Raw genomic sequence first — 15,358 nt, 5'->3', positions numbered from 1 at the left:
GTTATTCCCAAGGGCTCTACTGATGCAATTTTGTTATTGTGTTTCTTTTTGACTCCAACAATATACATCTTGGTTTACATCTTTTGTGGTAAAATATTTGCTTAGTTTCTCAATTTTCAGCTGATGAAATATTCTCAAATAAATTATATTCACAAACAATGGTTTTGGGAAAAAAAAAACCCAAACCTATAATTGTAACATTCTGTTTGCTTACTTCTGAATAAAAGCATCCCCCAAACGTTTTCCAAAAGAATAGATATATTTCCCAAAATGCCAACACTGGTTTTTATGGCACTTTGCACTGGGTAAAATACAGTTCTTATTGAAACTGAACTGGTTATTTCAGTACAAGTTCACCTCGACCGTACCTTATTAAAGTCGTCCAACAAGACCGTCCGTCCAAGCAGCGCAGGTAACAGCTTATGGTTGTTTTCTTAAATTGCTTGATGTCTTCTATCTCCTCCTCTCTCATGTCTGGTCTCTGAGCTACAAACAGCTGCATGAGGTTAAACAGCTCTTCTACTGCCTGAAACACATAGAACATTAGGTTAGAGTAACCTCTCTCAGTGTGTTATGGTTTGTATCTATCTCACATTACGTACTGTGTAGTGTATTGCTTCTGCGGAGGAGCATGTAGAACTAAACATGTAGAAGCAAATTTAGATGGGAAGACATTCTTAAGCATTCCTACAAAGCTCTAGAATCAGCAGACAACATTTTAAACTTAAGTAATTAAAACTAAATGGTTCTTACAAGCTAAAATTGTGACATCGGTATTTCTCACCTATCTCAACCGTAGTTTGCTTACTGTGTGGATTAGGACACAGATATTGGAGATAACCCTTCTGAACCTGAAATGGAGGTTTTGAGGCTTCTTAAGAGCAGAGCCCATTGTCCATACACATATATTAAAAAACTATATCTGAAATCCTGATCCACGTGACGAACTTCCCAGATCTCCTTAAAGAATGCAGGGGGTCATCTTCATCATTCTCTGATGATGACAATATTATATTCTAAGTGATAGAATTCAGAAGGTTGCTTATGCTAAAACTTGCTGAAGCCCCATATGCATGGGGAACACTAAACACCAGTGGGGTAACTAAAGGCCCCCTCTAGACAATCTGAGCCTTCCAAGGGGAGATGCAAACAATGAAAGCAGCAGGACTACTCACAGGACTGTCAGAGTGTAACTTTACTCTGTGAGCTGAATGAGATCAAAGCTCATCACAGAATCCCAGACTGGTCTGGGCTGGAAGGGACCTTAAAGCTCACCCAGTTCCAAACCCTTGCCACTGGCAGGGACACCTTCCACTAGAGCAGGTTGCTCCAAGCCCCTGTGTCCAACCTGGCTTTGAACACTGCCAGGGATGGGGCAGCCACAGCTTCTCTGGGCAACCTGTTCCTCCGCCTCTCCACAGTGAAGGAAAACTTCGAAGTGTTTCTGTCCTTGCACACCCATAGAGTACCCAAGGCAACATTTGCTGAGTAATCACTCAAATCCACATACTTTGTCTCTTAAAAACTTTGTAAGCCTGTCACACATAGACCATTTTAACTGGCATCTCCTCTCTACTGTAAGTGTCATAATGTTGCAGAGACAGTGCAACTCCTGGTGTACCAATGTTCTGCAAACATTGTACAGCAGTGTTCCCAAGGTGAACTCCAGGCCATTCTCTATTTTCATGCCAGAAGCTCAATACTAGTGCTATTCCACAAGCTGAAAGCCAAGAAGAAACTCACTGGGAATTCCTCCAGCTTAGCATGTTAGAATGCAACACACTCCTCTCCCGAGACCACATTAAAGGTACATTTTGGTATCCATCTACTTACCCCTGGGTACTGACTGGCGTGTGGCGTGAGGTTCTTGAAGGCCCACTGGATATTCTGGTGTGAAGCCAGCTGCCTCGTGAACGCAGGGGACTGCTCGCAGCAGAGGCGCAGGATGCCATAGTAGGCAGGCAGCATCCCCCGGTTGAAGAGCACCACATCCTGATCATCATGGTCTGCGAGGATGTAATTGAAGGCAATGTTCTTTGTCACCACGGGGTTCTGTACAATAAGGCGGACGTTCTCCGGACAGTCGACGCACACGTTGTACCAAAAAGACAGCAAAGCCTGTTTGTTGTGGTTGGTGGCTATAGCCGGCTCAGAAAGTTTAGGCTGGAAAAGGTTCCATAAGTCCATGAAGTAAGTCGAAAACATGAGTTTCTCGGTTTTGGAGATCAAACAGTATGTCATGAAACTGAAGTAGGGCACAAGTTTTGTGGTGCCATGAACAGCAGCATCAACATATAGCTTAGCTCTTGAAAGAAGGCCAAGGAGCACGTTGTAGACTTGATGAAGAACTACTGTAGTATCTGGGCTGAGGGGAAGGTCGCGGGTAGGGATGTGCAAAGAGCGGGTCGATCGGAACATCTGACGGAAGGAATTGCTTGGAATAAGCGACACCAAGAGATAGGCTGCAGCTTCAAATGAAAACAAATTTGTTACACCTTTGAAAGTGACACACATGCTTAACAGCCATTTAAACACAAGTTACATCATATGTTTCATTCACAGGTTTCAAAGCATTTTACAGAATCTGGTATTACTATATTCACACTAGAGCTGAAATAAAAATAACCAGAGTGGGTAAGACTAGCACAAAGCCTGCTGAAAGTGGTGCTGAGATTTGCTTCAGGGCCTCTTTCCCCATGCTCCTGCTTGCTGCTTGGTTCTACCTGTTCTAAAACAGTGTATCCAACACAGAAATACAAACCCAGTTTTCAATGACTAAACTGTCTACTGCTTGATCGAGACCTCACTACCTCCTCAGAGATGTTTATAATCAGTCTGGTGTAAAGCTGTACCTCCAGTTTCCCTCAGTCACAGAAAACCTATCAAAGTTCCCTGTGGCCTGCTACTGTGGAATCAGGAAAGGCTGAGAATGGGATCTGGCAATCTGACAGTGTGACTCCTGGCAGAACAAACTAGAGCCAGGACACCCTGGAGCTAGGGAGAACACGCTGCTTCTCCCTGACCCACAGTTCAAAGGCCTCAACTGACAATTACTCTGCGAGAGGTGAAAGATGAACATGAATTAGATATAAGGAAGAAGTTCTTTACTGTAAGAGAGGTGAGCCACCTAACAGACTGCCCAAGGAAGCTGTGAATGCTCCATCCCTGGCAGCGTTCAAGGCCAGGTTGGATGGAGTCTTGGGTGACATGGTTTAGTGTGAGGTGTCCTTGCCCATGGCGGGGGGGTGGAACTGGATGATCTTAAGGTCCTTTCCAACCCAAACCATTCTACAATTCTAGCAACTACTCCTATCTACAGCACAACTCTGTGATGGACATTAGGGAGAATCTCTTGGCTCTTTGGATTCTCCTGGATCTTGCAGGTTAACCACACCAGATAAAGAACCTACTAATGTATCATTCAAGTTATGAAATCAAAACCTAGTCCTCATCAACACAAGGTAGCATGTCTTGATGAGGCACCACAGCTAAAATACAGCAATTCTAACGAAAAGACAAGCACGAGAGCATGGACTTCATTTGTGACAGGAATGCCCCATGCATAGTAACGTGCTACAGCACGAGAATCATCTTCTTCAATTTAAATTAACTTACAAGTTCTGACTCTAGGATAGTTGTGTGCCAGAAGGAAACGTTCCACCCAGTTTTCCATGTTTTGCAGCACCCAGCTGTGAGCTAGTTTGTTTCGAGGTGTTTGCACAGCCAGCCAATCCAGGCACTGAGAAGGGTTGTATTCAATGACCTGAAAGAGGAGTGGAAAAATCAAAAAGAATACATTAACCTTGATACTAGGTACTGATTGCATATCTATAAAATACCCCCCACAACCCTAAAAATAACTGCTAAAACTTCCAAACTACATTTCTGAAACACCTAGGGCTTTCAAAGCACTGACAAGAACAAAGTGGCTCTGGCAGGCAAAGAAAATCCTTATTAAATATCCCTGGTTTGGGCTTCTGAATCTTTTCTGAATCAAAGTTCAGAGCTTTTGAAAGGTCAGTCCACAAAGTTACTCGCCAAATCTGTTCTGCATGTGAATCCTTTCTGCATCCTAAGAGGAGAGAAGGTTCAGGGGAGACGTTATAACAAGTCTTTCAATACCTAAAGAAATTTGGAGAGGGCTTTTTTACAAGGGCTTGTAGTGACAGGACAAGGGGGAATGGCTTTAACTGACATTAGGCAGAAGTTCTCAGGGTGCTGAGGCGCTGGCACAGGGTGCCCAGAGAAGCTGTGGCTGCCCCATCCCTGGCAGTGTTCAAGGCCAGGTTGGACACAGGGGCTTGGAGCAAGCTGCTCTAGTGGAAGGTGTCCCTGCCCGTGGCAGGGGGTTGGAACTGGATGAGCTTTAGGGTCCTTTCCAACCCAAACCATTCTGTGATTCTATGCTTTGAAATAGGTGAAATGTTTAGCAATTGGAAAACTGAACAATCTTGTCTTTAGAAAGAAACAAAGCTTTTTTGTATTTTAAATAACTAACACAAAACTTTAACATCGAATCAGTACTTTCATATGAGTTCTATCAAAAGAACACAAATGGTATGCAAGTGTGTGCACACAGCTTCATGCTGAGGGTAACCATTATGATTTTTATGAACAGACAATTTCAATAAATAAATCCATCTAGTGCTTTCCATAGGTAATGACAAGCCCAATGTTACAAGCGCAATGGAGTGCTGCTGTGCAGTTATCAAAGCCTTACAAATAACAAGGCCAAATGGAGATTCCTTGCCTTTCTGGCTCTTTGTAATTGAAAATTTGCTGACATCAGGCCAATAAATGTAGTTCATTCATGTGCTAGTGTTAAAAAGCTGTTTTCTTTTTACCTTGATTTCCAGGTGCCTGGACAAGGAAAAAGGAACTCTATCTACCTAAAGAACTATAGGCAGTAACTGGGTTGCTGAAGCTGTTCCCAACTACTCCACTCCCCCTGAAGAGTATGAGCAGCTGAAATGACCAAACCTCTGCTTATAAAATATTAATGACAGTTTAAAAATACACACATTAAGAACAATCTCCTTTTTTTTTTTAGAAATGACAGATGGATCTGTCAAGTTTCCTTTGTAATAGCTGGAGGGTCTCTCCAAGAAAGAGACTGCCATTGTTCACTGTCTTCACAGCTCAAGCACTTTTAAATGCTTTCCAGAAGCTGGATTGGCTGCAAAAGTAGGTTCTACATCCCAAACCTGCCTCTGCATGAACTGCTGAGCCCCTAGTCCCTGCCTGCACAATTGGTATCTCTAGACCTGTGTCACCAACGGAAGGATAAAGATGCTGGCAACACCAGAGACTGAACCCATGACTTCTACGGCTGAAAGTGTGACTTCCCTTCAGAAACCTGTCACTGACTCGCTTCCTCTGTAGGTTCAGTTTGTCTAGTAAGAATAAAGAGGGAAATAAAAGAGGATTACTTAACAAATTACATACCTAAACTCTGTGGCTAACAGAAGCATAAAGCAGGGGTACTCACTTCATGCCACAGCTTGTGTAGTGTCATCGGAAGTTTAATTACTAAAACTCTCTTGGAAAACAAGAGACATTCATAATCCACCACTTCCCAGTATACAGAAAGCAGCTAGATGTAATTCTTGACCTTGAGATCTGCTGTTTGAACTCTCTTTACCTGAGGTACAGCAGTTACAGTTAATACGTATTATAATCAGACACCTAGCAAACACTTTGGTATGTGCTTTCCCAGATTACCTAGTGGTTCCTATCCTTAACTGCTCCTAACCAGGAATAAAATACTCTTGGATATTTAATCCTCAAGTGCTTGAGTGGGTAAGGCAGGTTTGTGTCTTACCAGAGGTCTCAGTACTGCACAGTAATAACCTGCTACAAGCCCCAGCCCCACTTTATGGAGAGTATTAAAGGTAGTGAGTGCTCAGCAGCTTGTGCTCAGCAGTCTTCAGGCTGGACTCACTGTGCTCAGGCAGGGATAAAGACAGTAAATTTGTCCTGGGAACTTAAAGAGCAGCTACCTGAAGTGATAGCTTAACTCCTAACCTATTGCTCTGAGCAAGGAATTCCTCTGGCTGCCAACTTGGTTAAAAAGTCTCTTACTAGCTTTTGAAATGGGAGGAAGAATGGTCCTGCACCATAGCAATTATCCACTACATTCAATTTAACGCTACTTGAGGGGTGAAAAATGTTAATGAGCATTTTACAGAGAACAAAAAAATGTCAAACCAACACTCAAAGAACCAGCATACAATGGACACCTCCCCCCCCCCCCCCCCCCCAAATGCTTTACAGTCCTTGCTAAAGAACAACACATCAGTGGAATTTGCCTAGAAGAAGCATTTTAGACGCTTATTATGAATCCAATAATGTCTCATTAGACTGCAATTTAGAGTTAAACTGAAATACCAATTAACCCAGATTCTGTTAAAATCAAAGTTACACCAGAACTTCTAAATGTCTATTAGCTGTTGCTCTTTATTTGGAAGAGAAATGGTCGTAAAATAATGAAAATCAGGAATTGATGCAGCAATAACGACAAGGAAAGGAAAAACTTTTTCATAGACATAAAAGAAACAAGAGAAAACCAATTTGGCTTCTGTCTGCTTTTACGTGTTGTACCTCCCATATCCTCTGCAGAATGTAAGAAGCGAAGGGTGGCATTCCTGGTGGTCCACCGGCAAATTCCATGAGCATGGTCAGCAATTTGAAGAAAGGATTGGCTGCCTGGAATGCATAAGGAAGAAAAATGTCCATTTGATCTATTTCACTCACTAATTTTTGTATAGTCTTTGTAAAACAGCCCAACTGTTTGTATAAAAACAGATTTCTACAAACTTCAGACATGAACATTTATATTAGTTTTAATCCCTTATTATTTAATCTGCAAATAACCCATATATGTTGATATCCACATGTGGGTGCAACGGAATTAAAGCCACTGGTTATAGCTAGTGGCAGGCAACACAATCACACTACCTAGGATCAGCATAGAAGTATACAGGTACAGGGAAATACCAGTTCACACTTTGTCACATTATCCTGAACAAAGAAGGGGGATCAAACTGTATGGCGCTGAAGAATTCACCAATTTACCCTGGTTTATACATATAAAAGATTTCCCTGCCTCACAGAAGGTATTATTCTTAGGTATTTGCGTAACACGTAACATGGATCCTGAATAGTTTATCCTAAAGCAGCACATTCTGAGGGTTACACTGTTTTCCTCTGAAACAACTAACAGTTCTACACTAACATGTTGGCTCTACTACCAATTTTGTTGTTTAAGTTTGCTAAGACTCACCCAGCTTTTAACAATGCTTCAAGAAAGTGCTTACTACTGCTGTTGCGTATTTTGCACCTCACCAAAAACGTCTCTGGTGCACGTGTGTGTGTGTGTGCAAAGCAAAGAAAGCATAAAAACACAGCATACGTTAGCATGAGGAGGGAAGTACACTGTCACCCGATAGTGCCCACAAAGCAAAGCTGTCATGAGAGCGATTTCGGACGTGCCTCTTTTCCAATCATAACTCCTCTGCTTGACATGCCCTCAATTTTTCCTGGTTATTTTTCCTTTCCTGACAGCACTACATAAGAATTTCCTTGTGTGAGCATAAACTCCTCTGCTCCGTATTTCACATGTGGAATCCATCTGGAACTCTCAGCATTTTTGTTATTACCAGGGCAAGCATTTATTCTGACTGAGAAATACATCTGCATGCACAGAACTGCAAACCAGTGCTCCAAAACTCGAACAACAAGATGATTACTGTTCCCAATTCTTTTAATTCATGCAGGTGGAGAAGCTAGAAATACACTGTCTTTGAATAAAACCTTCATCTTAAATTGCACACTGGGTTTAGAAAACTTAACACACAGTGCAGTTAGACTTCATTTAATACCACAAAAACTTCCATGGAGCATCTTCCATGCATGATTTTTGGTTAGGGAAGGATTATTTAAGTAAGTTAAAACAGAAAAATATTAACACAGACGATTCAATATACAAGTAGGATGTTCCCATACCTCAGGAGTCAACTTCGCTATAGATGTGAAAAGCATGGACACAATCTGAAAAACAGAACAAACAAAACTCACTTAGACTTGTGCTTATTCAGTTAAAAGAATACAAACTACCCCCTTACACTTATTAGATAAGGTTTTCAACAACCTCTGATACTTACATGTTCTGCAAGTCGATTATTGTACCGACACAAACTGAAAATGAGATTGCAAGTTTGCCTGATGTTGATACCATCACGGATATGTTGAAACAAAAAAGGGAAACCCTGCAACAAACAACGAGATACTAGCACACTGTCTACAGGTGTGTATGCACACATGCATCTGTGCTTTTCTATGAGGCTTATACAGTCTTGTTTAAAGGAATTACCTTTCCTCCTGTCAGTGCTGCCATGTCGTTTTGTGACAGGGTCAAATGTCTAAAATACAAAAGAAAACCTTTATCACTTCAGTAATTAAAGTAAAGGAGAAATACAGAACTGAGTGGTAGTTCATATTCTTTACATCACAATATATAAAGAAAATAAAGGTACTGATACAAAACTGAACAAAAGCGATAAATACAGTGTATTAAACCAGATAAATAAAAGAAATATAAATGTGGGCAACTAAATGTGGACAACACTAACTAAACATTTATCTCTTAAATGGTTAAAAATATAATGGGCCCATACACAATCTCATTTATACTGTTAAAAAAGCACACTAGAAAAAAACCCACTCCAACAAATCCATACAATCTGTAATTTCTTTCTGGCCTAGCTCAGATTAGAATTTGGGTTTTCAGAAGCTCTTGCCTTTCTGAGCGAGACTGTTCAACTAGAAGAGCAATCAGTGCAATCATCTTCTCCAGCGCAGCAGGTCTGTATTTTTCTTCTGCTAGAGAAAGTATATCTTCCTCTTCCTCCTCTTCCTCCCCTTCTTCCTCAGAAAGTACTTCAACCTGTGGCTGAAGGGAGAAATAAGATAACTTCAGTGTGGACATTTTGCCCCTTAATTTCAAAAAGCCTGTATGTGGGTTTTGTCATTCATCCAGAACAACCTAATAAACTTGAATCAAACCAGGTGAGTACCTCATCACTTGATTTTCACATTGAAATATTCAGCTTGCACAACCTAAGTTGTATTTACAAATACAGGAGGTGGGCTGGTTGAAAGCACTACACAGCCTGATATGCTGGTCTATTTAATAAAAAAGCAAATGCATTTAAAAGCTCAAGTTGTACAACAGGAGTAAGCAATCAATTGCTATTACCATTAATAGCATGGTAAGGCAACTCTAATTGCTTCTACTTAATATCTATTTCTATAGTAAATAGAAATAGCTAATTCAGCATCTTTCTTGAATATTATATTCACTTAAACATTGAAAAAGATAACATGAGTGAAGCAATTCAAATTTAACAGCTGAAAGGTGGTTCAAGAGACACAGCACGAATGATGACATACGTAAAATAGGAAAGTGGTTCTTGTTACACAAGATATTCAAACTTACATTTTCAGGTCCTTTAGTTCCCATGTAGAAATGGACCATTGTAGATATGGCTTGCAGTGAAAGCAAGAACTGGCTCTGAAACAAGCAGATATTGAATTACTTGGAAAGTTATATGTGCTTATACATAACTCATTCCACAAACTACCAGGCTATACTCACTTCCTCTTCTCCCATTTTGGCAAATTCATAAAGAAAGGCAAAGTATTCTGTGAGATGTTTACTGTGAGGCTTCACACCATGCTCCATGATTGACAAGAGCGTCTTCACAAAGCGCGTCACACAAGAGCGACTGCCGATGTCCTCCACAGGCCCATCCATGTCATCCGAACTGAAAACAAAACACAATTTAGGTTATGTCACACAATACATAGAGCATAAAATCATCTAGAACCAGGAACACAACTAAAATATTCAGACAAACTTGCAGTTTTCTACTCTGTCCTGCCATCATATGCAGCTCTCTTGCGCTTTCGCTTACGCCAAGTACATCCTACATAACAACGTGTCTTCACATAAAGTAGCATCCGCCAGTCAAAATGTTCAAAGGGCAATAAAATCAGTATTCCGAGTCAAGATTTCAGTTGGGAAAAGAATTCTTATAAAAACAGTATTAGGGGATCTCCTACTTCCAATCATCCCCTTGATGAAGGGGATCTTCCTCATCTACTGAAGTCGGATCTTAACACTGAACAAAACAAGTGACAGAGGCTTTAAAAGTAAGGTTTCCAGAGAAAATGAAATTCTATTTATTGCCATGAAAACTGTATGTTCAGGTCCTGAATTTTATCCTGGCAATGTGGTTATTACAAACTCTGCCATTTTTGCTCTGGAAAAAAAGTTATTACCAGGATTCACAAGCTTAACCCAGGAAATGAAAGAAAAAACACTTTCTTCTTCTCATGATGTATCAAAAAGGATAAGGATTTCACAATTTGAGACAAAGTGACAGTTTTCTAGACAATCAGCAGAAAAAATGGGATCCAACTGGTTTTTCCTACTTCTTAAGAAAGCCTGCGATTTAGTTACAAGATACAGGACAAACCTCTCATCTCCAACCTCTTCTACCAGACTTACAACTCAAAATTTGCACCTATATCCTCTGGATCCAATTTACAACCAGATTCTCATGTGTAAGCAGTGAGATTTACAATAGCAGCATGTTACTGGCAGTGAAAAGACCATACTGAAAACCTAGGCTAAGGGAACAAATGTTTCAACGTCGTTTTAGACACTGGCTATTGCAACCATAGTAGTGTTTTTTAAATAAATCAGAGCACTTTGGGTAGAATAATAAAGAAAACTAAACCAGAGCGATTTTTATGAGCCCATTCTGAATAATTCATCGAACACAAGCAGTTACGGTAATGCATGTAGTAAGTAGAAGTGCTGAGGTGCTTTGATTTTACCAGTCTTCCATTCCTGGCTGAAGATAGAGATGTGCATGCACTGGCCTCAGTCTCTGTATCACGTGAATACACAAACGCTGGAACATCTGCAAATGGACAAGCAAATGAACTCCACATGTTCATTCTTTTACATAGACATAGATGTCAACACTGATTTCCTAAGCAAAGACCATTCTGTTGTTGAGCACTACTTCCAGCTCTGTGGAATTCAAAGCTAAAGTGGGGATTGAAACACCCAAATTCCGTTTCTTACTGCACTGACACGTTGTATTTTAACAGACCTGGTATTTATAAACACATCTGACAGAGGAGCCCTAAAAAGTGCTTTTAATATTGGTGTGCACTGTTCACTACTGAAACATGACTCAAGACTGCTGCTCATAAATATTATTGTTTCTTCAATCTCTATTTTCTGGAATGCTTAGGTATTTTTTGCAAGATATTTCTTATTTTTCCTCTGGCTATAAGAATTTATGGATAAATTTTAAGGAAATTCTTACGGTAACTTAGAATTTATAAAACATTCATCAGTTTTGCCTGAAATCTGGCAGAGTTTTCCCATTAAAGGAATACATTCCATTAATGAAATGTTGCATACAGGAACTACATAGGCTTCTGTATCTAAGTGTTACTTCAATAATCAGAAGCCCAATTGAAGTATTCAGGTGAGAAAGTAAATGCTAAGGTTTTTACCTAACCAACTTGTAAAGAAAGTGTAAGTGAAACTATTAATAGTACTTGTTATTTGTGAATATCAAACGCTCCTAATATAGGTTTGGGTTTATTTTCCAGTTTGAACTATTTCCAGAAAAAGGTATTAACAAAACTTTGTAGCATAATATAAAATCAAATCTACCCACAAAAAACAAATGCGGAAGTTGAGAACTGAAGCCTCGAGGAGTACTGAATGTACATAATCTATTCTTTTTTACTTGATGAATGTGTATCTTGACACATTATTGTTGAACTAATTCAGGAAATAAGATCTTTTTATGTAATGTGTTCAAATTTAGAGATCATGAGGCAGTTGTAGAAAACTTACTTTGCATCTATTGTGTCATTGTGTGACTAAGGCACTATATTAATATCGATTTTGTTTCCAACAACAATAATGCTCCTATGGCCAAATATATTCTCTAAGTTATATGCAAGAATGGGAAAGGATGAGACAATTACAGGAATGAACAAAAACGTTCAGAATCATCGTATGTGCCATAATAACTGTCCGTTTCTGTTCATGGGTCAAGCAGTCACCTGACTTAGAAAGGAACATTCTTTCTTACCTGTCTCACAATCTGATTGGGACACTTTATTAGAATCTGCATTGGCCACCAATCATCATCAGCCATACGATCCAAAAACCACTGCAGAAGATACATACTTTGTTAGTTTTGTTCCAAACTTGTTCTAGTCCAATCTTCTTTTTGCATGATATTAAAGTCTGAAGAGAAATTGATGTAACTATTATTAAGGAATAAGCGAGTTTTAATCCACGGGAAATCTAAATGTCTTCTGTGCGTGAGAAGAAAGGAATAAAGATCAACAGCAGGAAACATCAACATTAACTTATATCCAGTTTCTTCTGTGTTCTGCATGGCATTGCTCAATTATCTGGAAGAACATGCTCATCCTGAAAAGTGACGTCAACAGAATAAAAAACAATGCTTACAATGAATCTTCTAGAATAGGGATAGGCTTATACAAGAATGGAGTGCCTGAATTAATCTCTTATGCATTTTAAGACGTGGAAAAGCCTTACCACCTCCAGAGACAGAAAAGGTATAAAAGTAACAGAGAATGATTTAGAGTTAAGACTCAGCAAATAATACAGCTGAGTTCCCCAGGATTTTGTTTTAGTCACAAGGGAAAATGGTTTAATATCAAGAATCCAAGCTGTTTTCCCTTTTATTGTAATTGGACCTGAGTATTCTTTACTATATTAAATGTCTTCACTTGTTCTACGCATCTTAAGACTATGCCACACAAACAAAACTGTATCACCCACATACGGAACGTTACATAATAATTAAGCAATCTAGAATTAATTTATAAAAGAATAATCCATTTCATTCTTTTCTGCTGAATAAGGTGTAGGGCAGGATACGGGACGTACTGGGATCCTTGTGCATTTAAGCTATCACAGAAAGTCCATCACAGTATCCCAGTATTGTTTTGGCTAACACCACAGTGAATTCTTTGGCGTTTCTCAGTCCTCTCCATTTTGTCCCAGACTCCCTTCAGGCAGAATCTTTAAAAGCTTTATATAAAAACATTCCTCCATTTTTTAACTCCTCCTTCTAGGACTTTTAAGTCTTTCCACACATTGGGTTCAAGGTCCACAGCTTCACAAGCAAGGTGCCACACTGATTTGTTTTCAGCCAAATCTGACTTCAGCTGCTCTTACTCCCCTAAGCTTCTTCATTGCATCACAGCCTTTTATCTCACTGCCCCTCTGCCCTCAGATCCAACTCCAGTCCCTGCTACTCCTTAAACTTTAGTCTGTCTTTCCATTTCTCTTGTGTGATTTCATTTAAACACCTCTTAATGACATAAATCAGTATGTAATAATCAAATAAAGAGGTGGTGACACCCTGTCTCTTTGTTATCCAGTGTCAAAATGATTTGGGGCTGTGGTCTCACCACAGGTTTCTGAAAACAAAAGTCAAGTCATTCCCCAGAATCTGCAGTAATCAGAGAGGATGAATTTCATCTCACAGTGCACAAATATGCCAAATACAGTAGTTCCAAAATATTCCAGGGATACGAACCTCCAGGAAAGTTAAACAATATATAGAAAGTTGGTTTGTACTTTGCTGAGTTCCTAAGTCACTTACTTCACAAGCTGCCTGACTGTTATTAAACTGTTTTGTTAACAGTTCAATCCACTGAAGCATTGTAGGCTGCAAAAAGAAATACAGAAAAAACTATAACTTAGAATAATAAATTGCTCCTTAATCCTTAAACGTTTCTAAACAGTCAGAACAACAAATCTTGAGCATACAAACAATAAATGCTTTATGAACTGGTTGTACCTACACAAAAATAACGGTACATACATTTGAAATCAATGCAAGTTGCAAGTGATGTGTAGTAGCTACTCATGTAATTCTACCCAAACGTAATTCCTACTAATCCCAGACCATCTAGAATTAGTAGCATGTCACCACAGACAGGAAAGAAGTAACATCTGACTAAGAATACAAATGGCTCAGATGGAACAGAACTTTCCTGTTGTTCATGGGAGTATTTAAACATATTTTAATATATATAAATACACATTTTATTATGTGTTAAAAACGGAACCCACACTTTTACCACTGAACAGTGCTTTTAAACGTTTAAACAACACTATTTATCCATTAACTTAGTATCACCTGTGGTACTTATTACGCCTCAAAATCAGGCTTTTAAAATGAAAAAGTACAGACATCCTTCCCACTGTATTCATGCAGCTACTTAATGAGAATTTACAAGTAAATGGAATACCTTTTCCTTTGAATGAATAAATGTCTCTAGCACAAAGGAAGTGCTTAACTGAAAAGAAAAAAATAATAATATTGCAGCATTAATTAGAGAAATGCCTGAAATAAAATGTAAAAAAGGGAAAAAACAGAATTACCATGATAGATTTTTGAAGTACTTACTTTTGCTGTCATCAGGGAAACTGCTTTTGGGTCTGGTAGCGTGCTTGGGATGCTACTACACAACTGCCACATAAACCTAGAGTCAGTAATTTTATTTGTTAATTAAAATAAATGATGAAAATCAGCAAGAAAAGATGCATTAATATTACAGGTTTAAAGGAAAACTTACCCAAAATACGTATGTTCAAAAATGTTCTTGTCTTGAAGAAACTGCATGTTATCATGCCATATCCACTGAAGAAAAAATGCTAACATCAGATACAAGAAAGCAGTTTATTTCACTACATAAGCATGATTTTAAGAATATTTAAATGCTTGCCATGGCTAAGAAAGCAGCATTTTTTCTTATGAAAAATTATGTGTGGAAGCATTTTCTTTATTTTAAAGGATTAGCTCAAAGTTGTGCTATTCACATCATAGTGAATATTAGTTTTGACTGTTGTACGACTGCGAAACAGAGCTCAGAATCTTCTCTTTCTGTGCTCTCGTTTTTACAACTTAATTACATTTTCAGGCTGAGATTTTTGAGAACTGATCCAACATGTTAAAAAAGAACCACAGTTTCAGGCGTTATTGTGCTGTCTGTGATAGTGTAGTAACTTAAACCCCCCAAAACCACTCTAAACACAGCTTCACTAACTGCAATCAATCAGACCTTCCATCAGCCAGGTATGGCTGAAGTTCTGACCTAAAGCCTGGGGAGCTCTGTGAACTTCTGATAAATTCTCAAATAGGAATATCTGCCTCTCCATCATTAACCAGAAACGGATTTCATGCCAGGTTTTCTCATTCCTCTCTACAAAATGATGGGT

General features: G+C 39.1%; 1 protein-coding gene across 11 annotated transcripts in view; it reads right to left on the bottom strand.

The window, feature by feature from the left end:
* Positions 1-15,358, bottom strand: part of USP34 (ubiquitin specific peptidase 34) — a 137,036-nt gene that overhangs the window by 14,135 nt on the left and 107,543 nt on the right. For 7 of the 11 annotated variants that reach the window (XR_009744734.1, XM_061461589.1, XM_061461595.1 and 4 more), the window contains 16 exons: positions 14,716-14,780; positions 14,547-14,622; positions 14,389-14,436; positions 13,671-13,802; positions 12,186-12,266; positions 10,903-10,988; positions 9,656-9,824; positions 9,497-9,571; positions 8,799-8,950; positions 8,372-8,420; positions 8,163-8,267; positions 8,005-8,049; positions 6,601-6,705; positions 3,616-3,763; positions 1,834-2,468; positions 369-526 (listed from right to left, as the gene is read on the bottom strand). Coding sequence is in view for 10 of the 11 variants with exons in the window: in XM_061461589.1 (XP_061317573.1) it covers positions 369-526; positions 1,834-2,468; positions 3,616-3,763; positions 6,601-6,705; positions 8,005-8,049; positions 8,163-8,267; positions 8,372-8,420; positions 8,799-8,950; positions 9,497-9,571; positions 9,656-9,824; positions 10,903-10,988; positions 12,186-12,266; positions 13,671-13,802; positions 14,389-14,436; positions 14,547-14,622; positions 14,716-14,780 (2,129 nt within the window). In the remaining variant the exon portion in view is untranslated. The remainder of the gene's footprint in view (positions 1-368; positions 527-1,833; positions 2,469-3,615; positions 3,764-6,600; positions 6,706-8,004; positions 8,050-8,162; positions 8,268-8,371; positions 8,421-8,798; positions 8,951-9,496; positions 9,572-9,655; positions 9,825-10,902; positions 10,989-12,185; positions 12,267-13,670; positions 13,803-14,388; positions 14,437-14,546; positions 14,623-14,715; positions 14,781-15,358) is intronic. The other 4 variants (XM_061461593.1, XM_061461596.1, XM_061461598.1 and 1 more) reach the window with 1 other exon arrangement.

This window comes from Pezoporus flaviventris, unplaced genomic scaffold (assembly GCF_033815535.1).
Source record: "Pezoporus flaviventris isolate CSIRO_AGI_PZ_B2104156 unplaced genomic scaffold, CSIRO_AGI_Pfla_v1 ptg000031l, whole genome shotgun sequence".
In the NCBI taxonomy this organism is placed as follows: domain Eukaryota; kingdom Metazoa; phylum Chordata; class Aves; order Psittaciformes; family Psittacidae; genus Pezoporus; species Pezoporus flaviventris.
The sequence above is the reverse complement of the archived record's forward strand: the minus strand, read 5'-3'. Positions and strand labels throughout refer to the sequence as shown.